The sequence below is a fragment of the Cajanus cajan genome, chromosome 2, assembly GCF_000230855.2.
Source record: "Cajanus cajan strain Asha chromosome 2, NIPB_CcT2T_4, whole genome shotgun sequence".
NCBI classification, from domain to species: Eukaryota; Viridiplantae; Streptophyta; class Magnoliopsida; order Fabales; family Fabaceae; genus Cajanus; species Cajanus cajan.
Genome location: NC_138518.1, coordinates 62421229 through 62438156, shown reverse-complemented (window position 1 = coordinate 62438156; position 16928 = coordinate 62421229). Strand labels below are relative to the sequence as shown.

The following is a 16928-nucleotide window of genomic DNA, read 5'->3' as shown; positions in this document are numbered from 1 at the left end:
TGTAAAGCACATATGTAATTGTTTGGATATATTTTATTTATGATAAGTCAAGCACTTTTTCCAATAAATTGAGTTGGATTAGTATGTAGGGTTTAGAATTTGAATTCATTCATTGCCTTTCATATTTAGATGATTAATCGACTATATAATTAATAAATTTTAGTAACGAGATGACTTGAATAAGCTACTTCAATTACTCAATTATTATTGCGTTTTTTGCAAAAGGGTTTTTGTTGAATAACATAATTGGTAGGTGATTAATGGGGGTAGTTGAGCTAATGGGAGACATAATGTTGCTCGAAAACGTGAAGGCCAAAGGGATGAATCTTAAAAAATGGTTAAATAGTTGGAGGGTGTTGAGTAGCTAATAAGATATGATCAGGTTTTTTTTTATAGAAAGATTAAAAAAAGAAAATATGTAAAGCTATTATTTCTATGGTGGAGAGTTTCAATGGTTGATTCAATATTGAACTTATAGTTATATATCTCATGGACTTTTCCAAGTAACCTTTGAATATAAGAGCACATAGATTTACGTGGATTACGAGTGTAATAGATTGAGGGAAAGAAATAGAAATTTATGATAGTGAATTTATGGTTGCCTATTACCAATATAATTAGTGATTTATTTTGATAAAATGAAATAGAGAGGAAAAGAAATAGGGAAAAATAAATAGAAAGAAATATAGTGAAAAAGGTGTGTTGTTTGAATAAATAGAAAAATAAAAGAATTATTATATCAATTAAAAAATATTCTTTTATTATTATTTTTAACAAAAAAGCACTTATAATTGTTTTTTCTAATTTTATATTAATAAAATTATTTAATTTTAAGCACTACTTCATGACTAAAACGAGAGAAAATGCAATATGATGAAACTTGCGAAATTTTACGACCTCTTCTCAATTTCTCTCCAATCAATAGAAATACTCAATATCTCTCGTAAATTCTTTATTTCCAAATCTCTCTCCCCTAAATCATCCAAAACATAGTGTAGTGTAGATGATTAGTGAGGAGTCTATGATTTAACTTGCACTAAGCTTAAGTTAATTCAAACTTAATTATTAGGAGTCCATTTAATTTGCTATAAACTAAAATATTGGATAAAATAAATATAACTATTTTGTGTTTGATTTAAAAAAAAATTACAAAATAATACAAATCAAATTAAAATAAACAAGACAAAAATTTAATTTTCTTAATTAATAAAGTATGAAATAACTTTTAATCTTTTATTCTAAATACACAACACTTGAAAGATAAAAAAAAAATTATTTTTATTTCTTATTTAATAATTATGCTTTTTTTTTTCTCCCACCCGCCTGCCACTGCCTCTACCAACAAAAGAATTATTAATTTTATTATAATTCTCAAAAAAAATTTGTGTGCAATTCTCAATTTTTTTAATCAATCATGATGGGAGAATTATATTTTGTAAATTGCATCACCTCTTTTTAGAATAACTAAATCCCTCTTTTATATCGGGTTTTTAGACAAAGTGTTTGTCTCTAAATTTTTCTTAACATGCTTTTGTTTATATTTCTTTTCGGTCTCCCTTTGCCATTGTTGGGAAAAAAATATTATTTTTTTTTTACAAATAACAATGAAAGAGAAATAAAAAAACATCATAAAATAAATAAGAAAATATCACATAAAATAATTTATTTAATATGATTTAATTTTTTATACTTGCATTCACAACATCTTATATGATTTCCTCTCTCTCATTTAGAGTGGTAAACCTCTCAACAAGTTTAAGTAATTTTTCTCATATTAAAAATGTCTATTTATTGACCTTGTATCTTAATGTAAACAAAAATCCAATAGGCACAATAATTTAATTCCAAATAATGTCCCTAATAAAAAACATAACATCTTTCTATATCTAAATAATATTTTCATATATTTAAAACTAAAAGTTTGAATTTATATTCCAGTAGTTTTCACCAATGGGAATATCATCCATGTACATATCACGTAAAGTTTTTTTAACCATCAGTTCTACAGTTATCCTAACTTTTTCTCTTATGCATTAGTAAGTGTACTATTTCGATTCAACATTTTCATCGTTACTATTGAGTTTATTGACTTTAATTCTCTTATTTGCTTTTTATTGCACAACATTTTGCTCCATATAGCAGTCTTACGATTGTGCGTTTGAGTTATACCTTTTCGTCGTACATAACACTTACACACTCCTACATTTTATGTATCTTACTTGAATCATATGGTTTACATCTCAAATTCTATTTCTCCACCATTCATGATAGATTAAATACTTAAATGACAATTTGTGATTTTTTAAAACTTTTTTCATGAATATAATTTATGTAATGTCTCAAAATTGACAATCAAAAATTAAAATTCATGTAATGTCTCAAAACTGACAATAAAAAATTAAGATTCATATAATGTTTCAAAACTGAGAATCAAAAGCTAATTTATACTTAGAAGTCCACTGGCCAAATATTATTTTAATATAGACAATAATCATATTTGATAACACTAAATTGACTCCATGTCCCAAAACTGGTCATTATACAAAAGATAATTGATATTGCATCCATTAAGTAAATTAAAAAAATTATATTCTACGTTTTACTTTAAGCAAAAGAAATTAATTGAAAAGACAATCCTATTTATATTGTTGTTTGTTAGGAATTCTACCTGCAAATTCTGTCATTTGTTGAATAGAGTTTAAAACAAACGCTTTAAAATAACTACTGGATTATATTCTTCTGAAGAACAACTAGGTTCGTGATGATTAAAACTTTGAGAGCTGAACTGCGTATAGGATGAATTTGTCTTCTTTAGAAGCATGACAATGTTATGTGAAGAAGTTTTGAATCGAGTATATAAGTGTTTGGTTTGGCAGGGCATATAAGAAAAAGCCATTGTCATCCTGCATACAAGATGAGACATGTATACGTTTCAACTCCGAATTTGATTAGGAGTACAAATTTCCTCCAAAAAGAACTAGATCACTGGCTCATGCTTTGCATACAATTATAAATATAGTTAAAGTGGAAGCTACAGTAAACTATGTAAAAAAAGACATTTTCGTTTTTCTCGTTAACAATTTTTTTGCTTAGTGTACAACTGCATATAAAAGAGGAAGAATGAAAATGTAGATAATGTCAGATACACAAATCATTCATAAGCCTCGATCGCACAGCTTAAGCCTTAAGGGAAGTCAGTAGTAGAGGTTACTGCCTACGCTTAAAACAACTCTTGCACGAGCATAACTATGGTACAACAACATAAAAATTTGGAATGTATTTGCTTCCACGATGCTTGAAGTTACAAGAATGCCATCAATAATGAACAGCCAATAACTTAATGTTCGTGTTTTGGAACATTATTTTCTATTAGCTGCAAAGGAGGAACTCGTACAGGCTCACCATCAAGTTTAAAAACCAATTGGTTGAACTCAAGCGTGTGCCAAGCGCTGATGATGACTCCAAGTGAGTACTATATCAACAGGTTCTTTCCACATGCACTCTTCACTACATTAATTTAGTTGCGCTCCACGAGTTAATCAGCATGGAGATGATGCTTCCTCCTTTGACAGCGATTAACATACCATCTGGCATGCTTCTGTAGAATCATGCCAGTAAGAACTTTGAGGCTTGTGAGCATAACGTAGGTTAGTGCTGAAAATAACAGAATCCCAGAAAGCCTCCATGGAAGGGAATTGTAAGGAAGGTTAGCAGCGTAGACCGGAGTCAGAACTCGAATGACCTAAAAACACGAAAAATGGGAGAAAAGTAAACAGACCCAATCAACATACATAAGGCAGGGAGAAAAAAGACAGTAAATTCATGCTTACCACGCATGCTGGAGCAAGTGGGACAAATGTCAACTTTTTCCTTGCACCCTCAGTTTGCATATGTAGAGTCTACAAAACAAAAACAGCAGTCAGTCATATAGACAAAAAGTTACTGCAAATTATTGTCATAACACGAAACAAATTAAAATTCCTAAATTTGGTTATTTTTGAGTCATTAATAGAAGGCTTTCTCAAATGCCGACTGATACTGTTCTCTTTCTGCCGCACAAAATACATGCCTATATGCATATATGAAAAACTGCTACAAATTGTAAGTAATTAATTTTGACGATCAATTCACTAAGGCATGAGCGCGCACCAATAATAAATGAGGAGATAAAGGTTTCAAGGCTTATCCTAGGAGCATATTCAAACAATTATAGATTATATTTATAGGCATTATTGGATAGATATGGAGCATATTAGCATTGGACTGTTACGAAACTGTAGTTGGTCTGAGAAAATTTGTTTGATGAAAGGGAATAAAATGTCACCTTTCTGTTCATCCAATGTACAAACCGGTTAGCACCAAGAGGCTTTCTAAATTACATCAGCAGATAAATAATATGATTATGAAACCTGAGAGAAATAGTGAGTTTTTAAAATATTTAGAGAAACTTAATTATATTTCTGTTCTATCCATGACCCCATGCTGCCCAACAAAAGATTAGGTATACAGGAGACCATGCAGCGCCTTTCTCATCAAAACATACTGCAGGCTGCAGCTAATGATTTCAAAAGCATTTGCAATGGAGTATGAAGTTGTAAGTACGTTCAAGTATGATTCACATGAATCCACTGAAAATTTAGGCTTTGAATAGCGACTAGAATAGCATAAACAATGGTACGGTTCCAGTTATTTGCCTTTTAGGCAGTAATTACTAATCATATTGCACAGCAAACATCCACATGAAATCAAATTAAAATACCTGTTTACATAGGACTTCAAGAAACTCAGAATATGCAATGGGCGCAATGTTGTTGAATTTGGCAATGAATGAGTGCTTGATCACATCTATAGCCATTTCAAAAAGATAAACCAAGAGGATGTTCTGAATGTAAAAAATAACTGTTAGGAAAATGACTGAGCCACGCAAGGAAATTTATTTCCACTCGATAAACTAGAGCATTATATATTAGCTGCTATAATTTTAAATAATCTTACAATGAGAAAGCTTTCAAACCAGGGTCCTTCTGCCTCCAGAATATTTTGAGCCAAAACAAATAAGACAAATGCTGAGATGTGGAATCTCTCTATGGAATCTGCTAGTCAGCAATAAAATAAAGGGACAAACAGAAAATAATGAAAGAATATGAGACCAAATAAAAAAAGGGAATACATCTTAAATAATACTAAATATAACAGAACATGCACTCTACCGAAGGTAGGCCCTATATTCTAGAAGCAACTGTATTATGGGTCACACAGGTAAGATGGAAAGTGAGGTGACAAAGGAAGGCCATATATTTTAGATTCAGATAATGGCATTCAAAATAAAAAAATTAAAAAATAATAACCACTCAAGTTTTACAGCCCAAAACATTAATGCAATTTTACTTGGTTAAGATATTATCATTTATCATGATATATAATTTAAATAAATGTTGACACTTAGAACAAAAAAATGACCTGGCAAATATTTAAAATTTATTCATTTATGTGAAAACCACTTGGTGAGTGATAATTGAGATTTGGGATATTATTCACATACTATAGCTGCTAAGGACTCAATTAAAATGTATTACAACAATTAGGCTATAAACACGACAGTAAGATCCTTTCCCAAATATGATTGCAGTCAAAGAAAGAAAAACAGCTATTGTAGGAAAGATAACTCACCAGAGTAAACCATACTATGAACATTATCCTTACTATATCCCTTAAACACATAGCTTTTGATCTCAGAAAAATTATTTGACACCAGCAAAGCAGGCAGGGCATTGTAGTGAGCAACAATACAGGCTGATAAAGTGATTGCCTGAACTAACAAGATAAAAGAATGAACAAGTACAACTAGTCAAGGAAACTAATCTAATCAACGTTTTTGTGTTTATCCCTTGCCTTTATACAATGAAATAATTACCCAAATTACAGGTTAAAAAAATTATCAACCCAAAGAAAAAGGATATTTGAAGTAACAACTGCTAAAACTTGGTCAGAAATAAATCTCCATATCCAGAATCTAGTACTTTCTTTATCTGGGGGACATCTTGCAAGCTCTTCTGCTGAATGAAATAACATTTGCAATACATCACCAATAAAAGTTTGACATAATTTATCAAATATCTGCAAGAAGGTTCAAGGACCAGCCAATATAAGTTTCAGTCCAGAAGTCTAGATAATTATAACCCTTATGCAATCAACATAAGACAGAATATCAAAAAAAGAATCCTCACTCCTAACTCCTAAGCTTACAATTTCAGTAGTTGTGAAATGAATTTTTCAAATACCAAAAGGCCATGTTATAGGTACCCAATTATATTACACCATTCATACTTTCATGATTCACAGTGCAAATTCCCATATCTCACATCATGGCACATCCTCATTGTCACACAAGTTCTGACTCACTATCTAAGGTAAAAATGCCACACGATAAATCTAATTTGAATATCCATCTTGATTTCCAATCAGAGGTCCAGAAATTTGGTTTTTGTGGAAACCTAAGTAATCAGTACAACCTAGGTTCAAAGGTTAATTTTTTATGCTCACCTCTAACACATTGTAGATCACGTACAATTTGATTGTTGCTTGACCACGGATCATATGATATATTAAGCTGATATCTAACAAGACAACAAAAATTTAAAAGCAGGGAGCATAAAAAAATTTTGCATAACAAAGTAACGAACTGAAACTGATCAATGCAAAAAGGAAATATACAAGAGAAAAAACTATGGAAGCAAACTATCATTATACCTATTTGCTGCAAAACAGTGACTCCACAAGCCATAATGAGAAAACAGCCAAAATCTGACAACTCAATTGTAGATGGCCTCTTGAACTCCCTGCCATGAGCATGATAATGTCAGAGTGTAAAACTGAAAATCCTGAAAAGCAAACACAAATTTTAAAACAGAACACAAGTATTGGTAGAAGATCATACAAATCAAAGCACAAGAATTAGCATATTTGTATCGTAAATTGGGAGATTGGTTCAAATTATTCAGCGAACACGGGATCAGGGTAATATAGTTATAAATTAAAATTCAGGCTTGTATCATTTAGAATGTCTCGGCAAACCAACTGTTTAATCTGGTTGACATAGGTAAAAAAAATAAAAAAATAAAAATCACCTCTGTTCTCTTTCTTTCAAAAAGTTTATGATTACTGAAACTGAATATTAAAAAAGATTGCACTAGATGTACACTGCTTAAATCACAACACTAAACCAATGAAACAAATAGTGCAAGTTTGTCCATCATCTAAATCCTCAGTGTCACAGGCACGCTCAACTGACATTAAAGTACTATAAGAGAAGAAAACTGAAGAATGGTGGTGAACCTGGTTTTCAGAAGCCTCCAAATGGTCATCACCATCCTTGTTGGCATGACCGTTAATAGTGACAGAAACGAATCGAAGCAGACAAAGAAACCAACATCTATAAGCTGCAATAATGCATTCCACATTTCAGATACAATGACACAGTAGAATGTCATAATAGAAATACGCAACTACAAAAATAAGCAATACAAGGTAGGTGAACTGTTACTTTCAGGTTACATCCTTTCCCCAAAACTTGAAAATTTTATTCTGATCTAATGACTATGAAGGAAAATAGAGTATCTAAACACTGGAGTATACTCATTGATGACACTGAACTGCAAACAAAGTCCCCTTTGATTAATTTTCTTTTTGAATGAAGAAAGAAACAATATACCAAATACCAATTCACATCTCCATGGCAAGCGGAAGATAGTGTCATAAACTCTTTCTCGTCCTTTTTCATTCCCAATAGTTGTTGTGCTCCACACAGAATTTCCATGGTACACTTTCTCCAAGAAGTATGCAAGAGGTGACTTGTTCGCTGAAAACATGTTGTACACCATAAAAGCCTTAATAAAATAAAATAAGACAAAAATTAAAAAGCTTTAATAGTTTAACCCCCGTCAAAACTGCATTACATCACATGCGTTCTTTCTATTATCACTTAAACATCAATAATGAACCAACTTAACGGGCTTTCAAAACCTATTATATTTAAAGTAATATTGGATTTCGCTGTCAGTGAAAGTCAGAATAAATCAGAGCACATCACATCATGCTATTTAGATGCAATCATTAAAAAACACTTGTGTAAAAAAATATTTGGCAAATTAAGAAAATACCAAATAAATATGTATAATGTGGACCAGGATCTCTCAAGTTCGATTTCCAGCTATCTTAAAATATTGTTTAATCAACAAAAATTACATTTTGTGAATGCAAAATAATTTTCGATTGTGAGTTTTGAGAGACTCCTTGTAACATGTCCATGGATTAAAAAAAATAAAGTTCTTAAACTTGATTACTCATTTTGGTCCACGACACACATTAATTTAATCATTTTAGTCATATCTTGTTTAATTTTGAACTACTATGATATAGTTAAATTATACTTTCAAAGACTTATTTAATGTTTTCTCAATTTTAAATGCTACTATGATTCCAAATTCATGCGTTCCCTCAACAACACTCCACCATAAAAGATGCAAAATAAAAATAAAAATAAAACAAAAGTATTAGATAAATGAGATTAGCGGCGCAATTGTACTCACAAATAGAATCATTTTGATATTCCAAGACACGCTTAAACTGAAACGGTTCCTCCGTCGCTGACGTGGCAACACCAACGGAACTAACCTCCTTCGCATGACCGTCGTCAACGGCCGTAACCGCCGAGTCTCCGAAAGCATTGCGACCGTTGACGCTTCTCTGCCTTAGCTCCCCGAAACGGAAAGCGTCGCCGCCAACGGTGGATTCACTCTTTTCCGATTTAGGTATCTCATCGCACGCGACAGTGGCGTGATGAGGGAGAGCATTGGCGTAGCTGGCTTCGGCGGAATAGGAAGCGGCTCTGCGCTTGCGCTTCTTCTTGCGGTGAGGAAGGGAATTTGACGGTTGGGATTGCGGCGGTTCGTCTGCGAGTGGCGCGGCGCGGTGACTCATTGACTTTTGGGGTTGGGCGAAGATTGGACCGGAAGTGATATATGTAGGTATGAAGATTGGACCGGAAGTTTCAGCCGGTCGAACCGGGATTGTGACTATTGTATTGTGTAGATGTTGAACGTGTTGATCCAGATCCAGCAATGAATCTTTATGTCATTTTTTATTTTAAATAAATTAAAATAAGAAGAGGATACTTTTTTTTTTCTCACCAAGAATATCCTCTACATGGCCCAAAACTAATTCATTTTGAGAAATAGAGATAATTAAAGTTGGTTTCGACTCTTAACTTTATGAGCAAAAAAAATTTCATAAGGTCACGAATTGACCATGATAATATGTTTGTTTAAATAATTTAGTTTTTTACCTACTGTATCAGAAAAAAAAAAACTAGTTTTTTTTACCAATTTCTTAATTCACTTTTTATGTGTTTTAGTAGAATGTAAGATTTAAGAACTTTAAAAAAAATTATTTAATCGTAGAACTTAACTTAGAATGTTAATTCATCTTTTTGAGGGCCACATTTTTATACTTTTATTTTAAAAAAATATTAAATATAAAAATATTCATATAAAATTTGATTTTGAATTAACAAATGTGTATAAATTTTAAAACTATATTAAAAAATTTAATTATTTAATTGATTTATGAATAGAAGTTAAATTGATAAGAAATATTGAGCATTACATAAATATGAAAATTAATTTTTGTTATTTTCATATTTAAAATATCCTTAAATATATTTCATTAAGTCTATTTAAAGTTGTTGATGAATTCATTTTTTGCATTTCTCATTTATAAACATGTTGCAAAATTAAGATAAGAACCACTAGATACTTCACATCAAAACTACTACATGTTTGTGGTTCTTCTTCAATAATAATCATTTATGTAGGATGATACATGCATGTAAACATTATAGACTTGATTGTATTTATATGTGAAGCATGTGTTGAACCACTTATAATTGCAAATCAAGATTGGAGCATGCAAAATGTGTGTTTCACATCTTTTATTGTAAGTTCATGGTGCTATGTGAATTTTTTTTTCTCTCCCCGTAACACTAAGATGGTATTAGCAAATGTAACTTACTTTAGATAATCATTTGCAAGATAATACCTTGTATATATGAGATTTTATTGACCTTGTAACTCATTATAGATAAGTATAATCTATAAGATAATAACATATTATATGGGGTTCAATCATCCGTAAATTATATTGTGAGAGTTTGTCCTTTCAAAACATCATTAAACACATTAGATTAATTTAGCATGTTAAAGTCATTATTTAAATTTGTTATACAAAAAAAAAATTGGTTTTTCCATGCAACCAAACAATTTTTCCATTCCTAATCAATCAAAAGGACTTAACATACCTGAAAAGTCACATGTTCCCTCCCCTATTTGTAGTAATGTTTAATGTCATTATTGTTAGACCTTATCAAGTACTAAACTCCAAATATCTAGTTTATAGCACCTTACAAATCTTTTTAACCATTCCACTACAATGCCTTAGCCAATTATTTACAATGTTAGTTGGTGATCCATATGTCAATATACAAGTAGCAGCAACACATTTTTCTAATGGAGAAAAAAAACTCATCCTAACAATTGCATCAACCTTTATATGGAAACACAAATCATATATGATTGTCAAAAGTTTCTACAAGTCAAAGGAACACATGTCTTTGCATTTGAAACTTTTGCAATGACTTAGTAGGTCACTACACTTGCTATTAAACAATTATGCGTCACGAAAGACTCAACAATATACATCAAAAGATAAAGTTTATCATATAGTCGGTAACTAATATATTGTACATACATGCTATATACAAAAATACAATACTAAGAGTAAAATAAACTTAAGTGTTGGTCAACATTTATACAAAACATGACTAAATCAAAGTAGCCACCAACAAAAGAATCTAGCCACCTCTAACGTAACTAACCACCAGCAATACAAGTCATCCCACTAATCTTGTCCTACTCCATACTAAGTATGATCATTATAATTCCAACTATAAGGAAAACATGGGATAAACTTGTGAAAAGAATTCAACATAACAACTTACAACCAACATTATCATAGTAAAATATAATAACTCGCAACATGACAATATCACCAGCACAACAACTTAAAATCTCATAGCATGTTCAACATATCAACATATCCGTCACATCTAATGCGTCGTCATGCATGTCAAATACAAAGATCTCCTACAACATGAGGTGAGTAAGTTAAGTGGTTTGACCATACCAGGTCACAACGACTAGTATAATACTAGAAAACAACATGTGACACTAAGGCCATAAAACATTCACTGCAAGAAAAATGCTAACTTCTGACGGAAACAAGTAAATTTTTGACGATTTTTTTTTCCGACGAATTTAAATCTGTCGAAAAAAGTGGCTTCGGAAAAGAAAATCTCAGAAATAATTTAATCCGTCAGAAATTTCCGACGGATATTCTGTCGAAAATTTTTGACGGACAATCCCGTCGAAAATTATAATTTTTTTAAAATTTTCCTCTCAAGAGTTCTATCTCACGACATTTCACTTTTTAGCGTGTTTTATTATTGCTTGCGCAATTTCTGAGAAACTTCCCAGAAGATCACCCATCCCTTTACTACTCCAGGTCAAACACACTTAACTGTGAAGTTCTGATGAGTAAGCTATCGAAATGTATATGTATGTTGTCAGTATAACTTGTACAAATTAATTCATTTAAATCATCCTCAAATATACAATCTCATACTTGTACTATAATAATAATATAATAATTTTATATTACGAATAATAATAATAATAATATATTTAATTATTCTTTATTTATATGTACTTACTTTTATAATTAACATCTACTCATTTCTATTTAAAATGATAATTTAAATTATTTAATTTTATAATTTATAATGATAATATAATTTATAAAATTATAAATATTTCTTTATTACATAATTATAAATTAAATTTTAACATTTTAAGTAAATTATTAATTAATTTAATATATTTATTTACCTTAAATCAAACATATAAAATTCAAAAAATGTATTTATCCTTGTTTTATTTTCTAATTATCAACCATTAATAAAATACTAACTTAAAATCTTATCTAATTATATCATAATATTTTCATATCAAATTTAAAACCAGTTCTTACATTTTTGACAAATATAAATTTGTCGGAAATATTTCATCAATAATATAGCTTTTCCTACGAAATTTTTTTTCATCGAAAATATAAATTTTTCAACAGATTTAATTTTCTTTTATAAGAAATCATCTTCAATTAATATAACATTTTGTATATATGATTTAAGAGTAAAGAATTTTTAATTTAACGGTTGGATTTATAAAATTCACATTTAATATAAAGTTATTGAGCGGTGTAATACTTAGTAAAATTTACACTGGTGTAATTATAATCCCCTATATATATATTATATATATGAGTGTGTCTGTGTGTAAATTTAAGGTTATTACTTCTAGAAAATAAAAAATTTGTTTTTTCTTCTAAAATATAAAACTACTATTTATGTTAAATAAACAAATATATGCACTATTTATTTAATAAAAAAACTCATAAAACACACAAATATAAAAATATTCACACTTGAACTTGCTTACTATAATTTTAAAGACAATATACTAACATCTCTAAGTATTTTATAAATATTTAAAAATAAATATTATTTATTTAAAATAATTGTTAAGATCGAAAATATTAATTTTAGAAGGTTTAAATATATTTTAGTCCCTATAAGATGGGTGATTTTGATTTTGATCTTTGTAAATTTTTTTCTTTATTTTTCATCCCTGTAAGATTTATAAAGATTGTTTCGTATTTGTAAAATGAGTAAAATATTTTTCTTTGATTTTCATCCCTCTAAAATATAAATTCACTAGTTTGATTATTTTAAGGTAGATAAATAATATTTATTTTAAAAAACTAAAAAAAAATTAGAGGTGTTAAATATCATAATAGTACGTAATTATTGTAGGTGACACCTAAGATAATTATTTATCTTTTTTTAAAAAAAAAATAAAAAGTAGTTAAAAATGATTACATTAAAAATAAGAATTAAAAATAAAAATTCCAATTTTAGAAAATGAAAATAAGAATTAAAAATAAGAATTAATAATAAAATTTCCGACGAATAATCCATCAGAAATTTTCTGTAAGAAATTTCTGACGGATTTATATTTCCGTCTGAAATTTCTGACAAAAAAATAAAATTATCAAAAATTTTCGACGGAAATATCCGTAAAAAATTTTCCAACGGATTCATATCCGTCGGAAATTTTTCATCAAAAATTTGCGTTTTTCTTGTAGTGAATAGCTAGTACTAGGATAGAAACAATAATCAACATAGGTTAGATTGATTTCTCAAATTTTGCCACTTAAAATAAAAAGTATGACACTATGTCAAGGTAGAACAATTTGGATATGGGTTTACCACGATATTAGCCTGCAACATTAAGCCACCTGTGGGATTAGTCCATTAACTGTCCTCCAAATACAACCCTCCAATACTAGGTTAAAGACTAAATCCTCGACCTAATACTTTACTTGATTGGTCACTTTATACACATGTGTCTCGACCTTGCCCACACATAAATACCATATAAAACCTAGAGGGGACAATTGACAAACAACTTATCCATTCAGAGGTCAACTTTCCTATTGAAGGGTTTCAACCAGGTTCTTAGAGCACTATAATGTATATCCACACAATGGGATATTCTAATTTTGAAAATAATTTACTCCCCTCTAGTTTTCATGTTTCGTAACTAAAACATGTATCTAGCCTACATGCCTATAGCTTAACAACTTAACAATTTTAGTAGCATGCAAATTATATCATGTTCAACTTTCAACTTTACAACATATTAACTTGAACAACCTAAACATTATACAACTTTACAACATTTACAACTTGGTAGAACAACATCGAGAATCAACTTAAGCAACTTAAAACAGCACACAACTTTACAATGTATTCAACTTACAACATATTAACAGATATATATCATCTTACAACATCACTTATTATTGGAGAAAAGATACACACTAGGAAAAGGGGGTTGAATAGTGTATATCAAAAACTCGCACTTTTTGAAATGTAGTGAAGTAGTAAAAACTTTGACAAACGAAGTGCTAGAACGTAACAGACGAATGAACACATATCTTTTATACCGGTTCACCTCAAATATAGAGACTGCATCCAGTTTTCAATCCAACCAAATTGAGTTCCACTATCTTTTAGAAGATACAAGTATTCTTTAAACAAGTCATTTTTGGCTCAAGCCTAAATAGTCTTTAACTTGTCTCTTCAAGCAACTACCCAAATACTCTTTCAACAAGTCTCTCCAAGCTTAAACACCAAGTATTCTTTTGAGCAAGCCTCTTCAGGCTTAACAACAAGTATTCTTTTAAATAAGTCTCTTTAGGCTCAACACCAAGTATTCTTTTCGAATGGGCCTCTTCAGGCTCAACACTAAGTATTCTTTTGAACAAGCCTCTTCAAGCTCAACCCTTACAAATAGAAATTTGAAAAGAGTTACAAAGATAGTTTCATCTCTTCTAAACATGATGCTATGAAAATTAAGTACAAATAAATTGTACAAGATAGAATTTTTCTATAAGGTATGAACTTTGTTTCTTCTATTATTTTCTTGTTTGTCTCACTCGTTTTCTTCCTTGTTGAGAATCTTTATATAATAGCTTGGAAGAAAATGATTGTTAAGCAACCTTCTCAGGATGCTTTGTCTGTCTTCTCTTTGAGATCAGAGAGTAAATTAGTCGTTGTTGTAAGCATTTAATGTTTTGCGTGAAGATGTCCATCTCTTATCTGATCTTGGTAGCTACTCATCATCATTTCGTTAGGTAAGGTGAAAAGCAGTGGCTTAATCAAAGCAGTGCGACGTGTTCAGATTTCCTATCTACTTTTGCATGATTTTTGGGATTTTTCTCTTTCTTTCTGACGCAAGAATTTGACTTTCCATTTGTAGCAATTTTTGGTGTCTTCAAGGAAGCTTTCTCATTCGATCTGTTAAGGAATAAAGTATTCAATGCTTTTAAAAGATAATATGAATTTATAACGAAAAATAAATATAACATTGATTCAGATTGTGTGTTTTGTCTGATGTCCTTCATCTTACAGATGAAATATGATGTTTGCTTCGTTTGAAATAGTTTTCTAAAGAAAATTTATTTGTTGTCACTAAAACCTATAGCCTCTTAAGAGATTTCAAGATGTCTTTTGATTTTACACTTATACTACTATGCATTAACTATAGAACCACTTTACAAGAAGTTTATCATTAATCAAATATTAAAACAACTTAAACCACAATTTTACAACATGCATCTCACGCTCGACATCATTCATTGGGCGTTCGATGCCATCGAGGAGAAGAACTCTCTGTCTCATTCGCGCTCGATGCAAAACCACCTACTCCTAGCGTGGTTGAGGCATAGAGTGCCCCACATTCGTGCACTTGGCATGGCAAAGCCTACACCCAACTCTAAACTAGGCAAAAAGTTTCTTCCTGACTCATGTTCGGCGTCACTCCACTAGCGCCTTGCATGAATTTAGGCAAAGACCAATCTCTCATTTCACGCTTGACGTGATTTCAACTCGAGACAAGTCTTTCTCCTCATGTTAGGTGAGACCGATCCTATGCTCGACATGAGTGAGACAGAAACCTCTCTTTGGAGTCTTGCCCAATACCTTGAAATGCGCCCAACGTGATATTAGGTTTTGCACTTGTGCATAACTTGATTTCACTCAATCTACTGAAAATCAGCAAACCCCGACAACATGCAATGCAATAAATAGCATATATACAACATGTACAACACAATTCCATCATCAAAACAACCTGCAACAAGAGTCAATCAAGAATCAACTCAATTTCTCATATTCCACTTCAAAAGCAATAAAAACCCTTCCAACTTCATCATCTTAATCACTTAATTCTTTTAACAACCAACAATCAACTCGATCCAACATCACAATCACATAAGAATCCAAAAGCATAGCTTCCCTTATCTATCAGAGGATCAATTCACAAGAGGAGAAAAGGAAAAAGAAACTCCACACACTACAAGCTAAAAGTTCCAACCCCAAAAATATCGAATCTTTGTCACCTCTAACTGGAATTAGCTAAAGAATGAGAAAAAAATGAAGGTTCCCTAGTGAGAATAAAGAAGAAAGATGGGAGAAAAAAGAGGGAATCTTTTTCTAGCTTTTCTCTACAACTTTTAAACTTGAATTATGAAGCTCTCACTAAAAAAAACTTCCTTTTACACCTTCATGTGTTGATTCCACTCATCTTTGGTTCAACCTTCCAAAGATCAACTTGCTCTCAGGGTAACTCAACCCTAAAGCTCTCAACAGTGATTGTCAATCACACAAGAAAGGTTATAACTGACAATGTTACAACTTTCATCAAAATTGAACTTCTATGTATACTAGATTTTCAAAAAAAAAATAGTCATTGAATAATCGATTATATCCTTCTTCACAATGCCAATCTATTATTGTTCTTGTGTATTTGTGTCTAGTAAAGTTGTTGGCTTGTCACTACCTTTGCCTCTTAAGTATATGTCTTGTATATTTTTATCTAGCATTATTCATAATTTATTCTTTCATGAATTGTCACTCCAACATATCTGTGGGGAAAAGATAAACACAAAAAGGGGGATTAAATAGTATGTATAAAAAATCACATGTTTTTCATAGTGAAGTAGTAACACTAGTTAAATGAAATGCGAAGAGCAGTTAGATGAATCACTAAATATTTTTATACTAATTTGTCTCAATTGTCGAGACTACGTTCAGATCTCAATCCAACCAGATTGAGTTTCACTATCTTTAAATAAAAATACAAGTATTCTTTCAACAAGTCACTTTTACCTCAACCCTGAATATTCTTTTGACT

General features: G+C 30.6%; 1 protein-coding gene across 2 annotated transcripts; it reads right to left on the bottom strand.

Annotated features, from left to right (window-relative positions):
- Positions 1-3037: 3037 nt before the first annotated feature.
- On the bottom strand, positions 3038-9170 carry LOC109804748 (protein POLLEN DEFECTIVE IN GUIDANCE 1). 2 transcript variants are annotated; one of them, XM_020366585.3, is made up of 11 exons: positions 8589-9170; positions 7719-7858; positions 7336-7439; positions 6751-6839; positions 6544-6617; positions 5961-6117; positions 5671-5838; positions 4996-5093; positions 4760-4882; positions 3831-3899; positions 3038-3742 (listed from the first exon to the last, which is right to left on the bottom strand). In XM_020366585.3, the coding sequence occupies exons 1-11, from the start codon at positions 8977-8979 to the stop codon at positions 3536-3538; spliced, it is 1620 nt and encodes a 539-aa protein (XP_020222174.1). In that variant the 5' UTR covers positions 8980-9170; the 3' UTR covers positions 3038-3535. The 2 variants fall into 2 exon arrangements, with proteins under 2 accessions (XP_020222174.1, XP_020222175.1); XM_020366586.3 differs by having other exon boundaries at positions 7712-7858; positions 8589-8866.
- Between the last annotated feature and the right edge of the window lie 7758 nt (positions 9171-16928).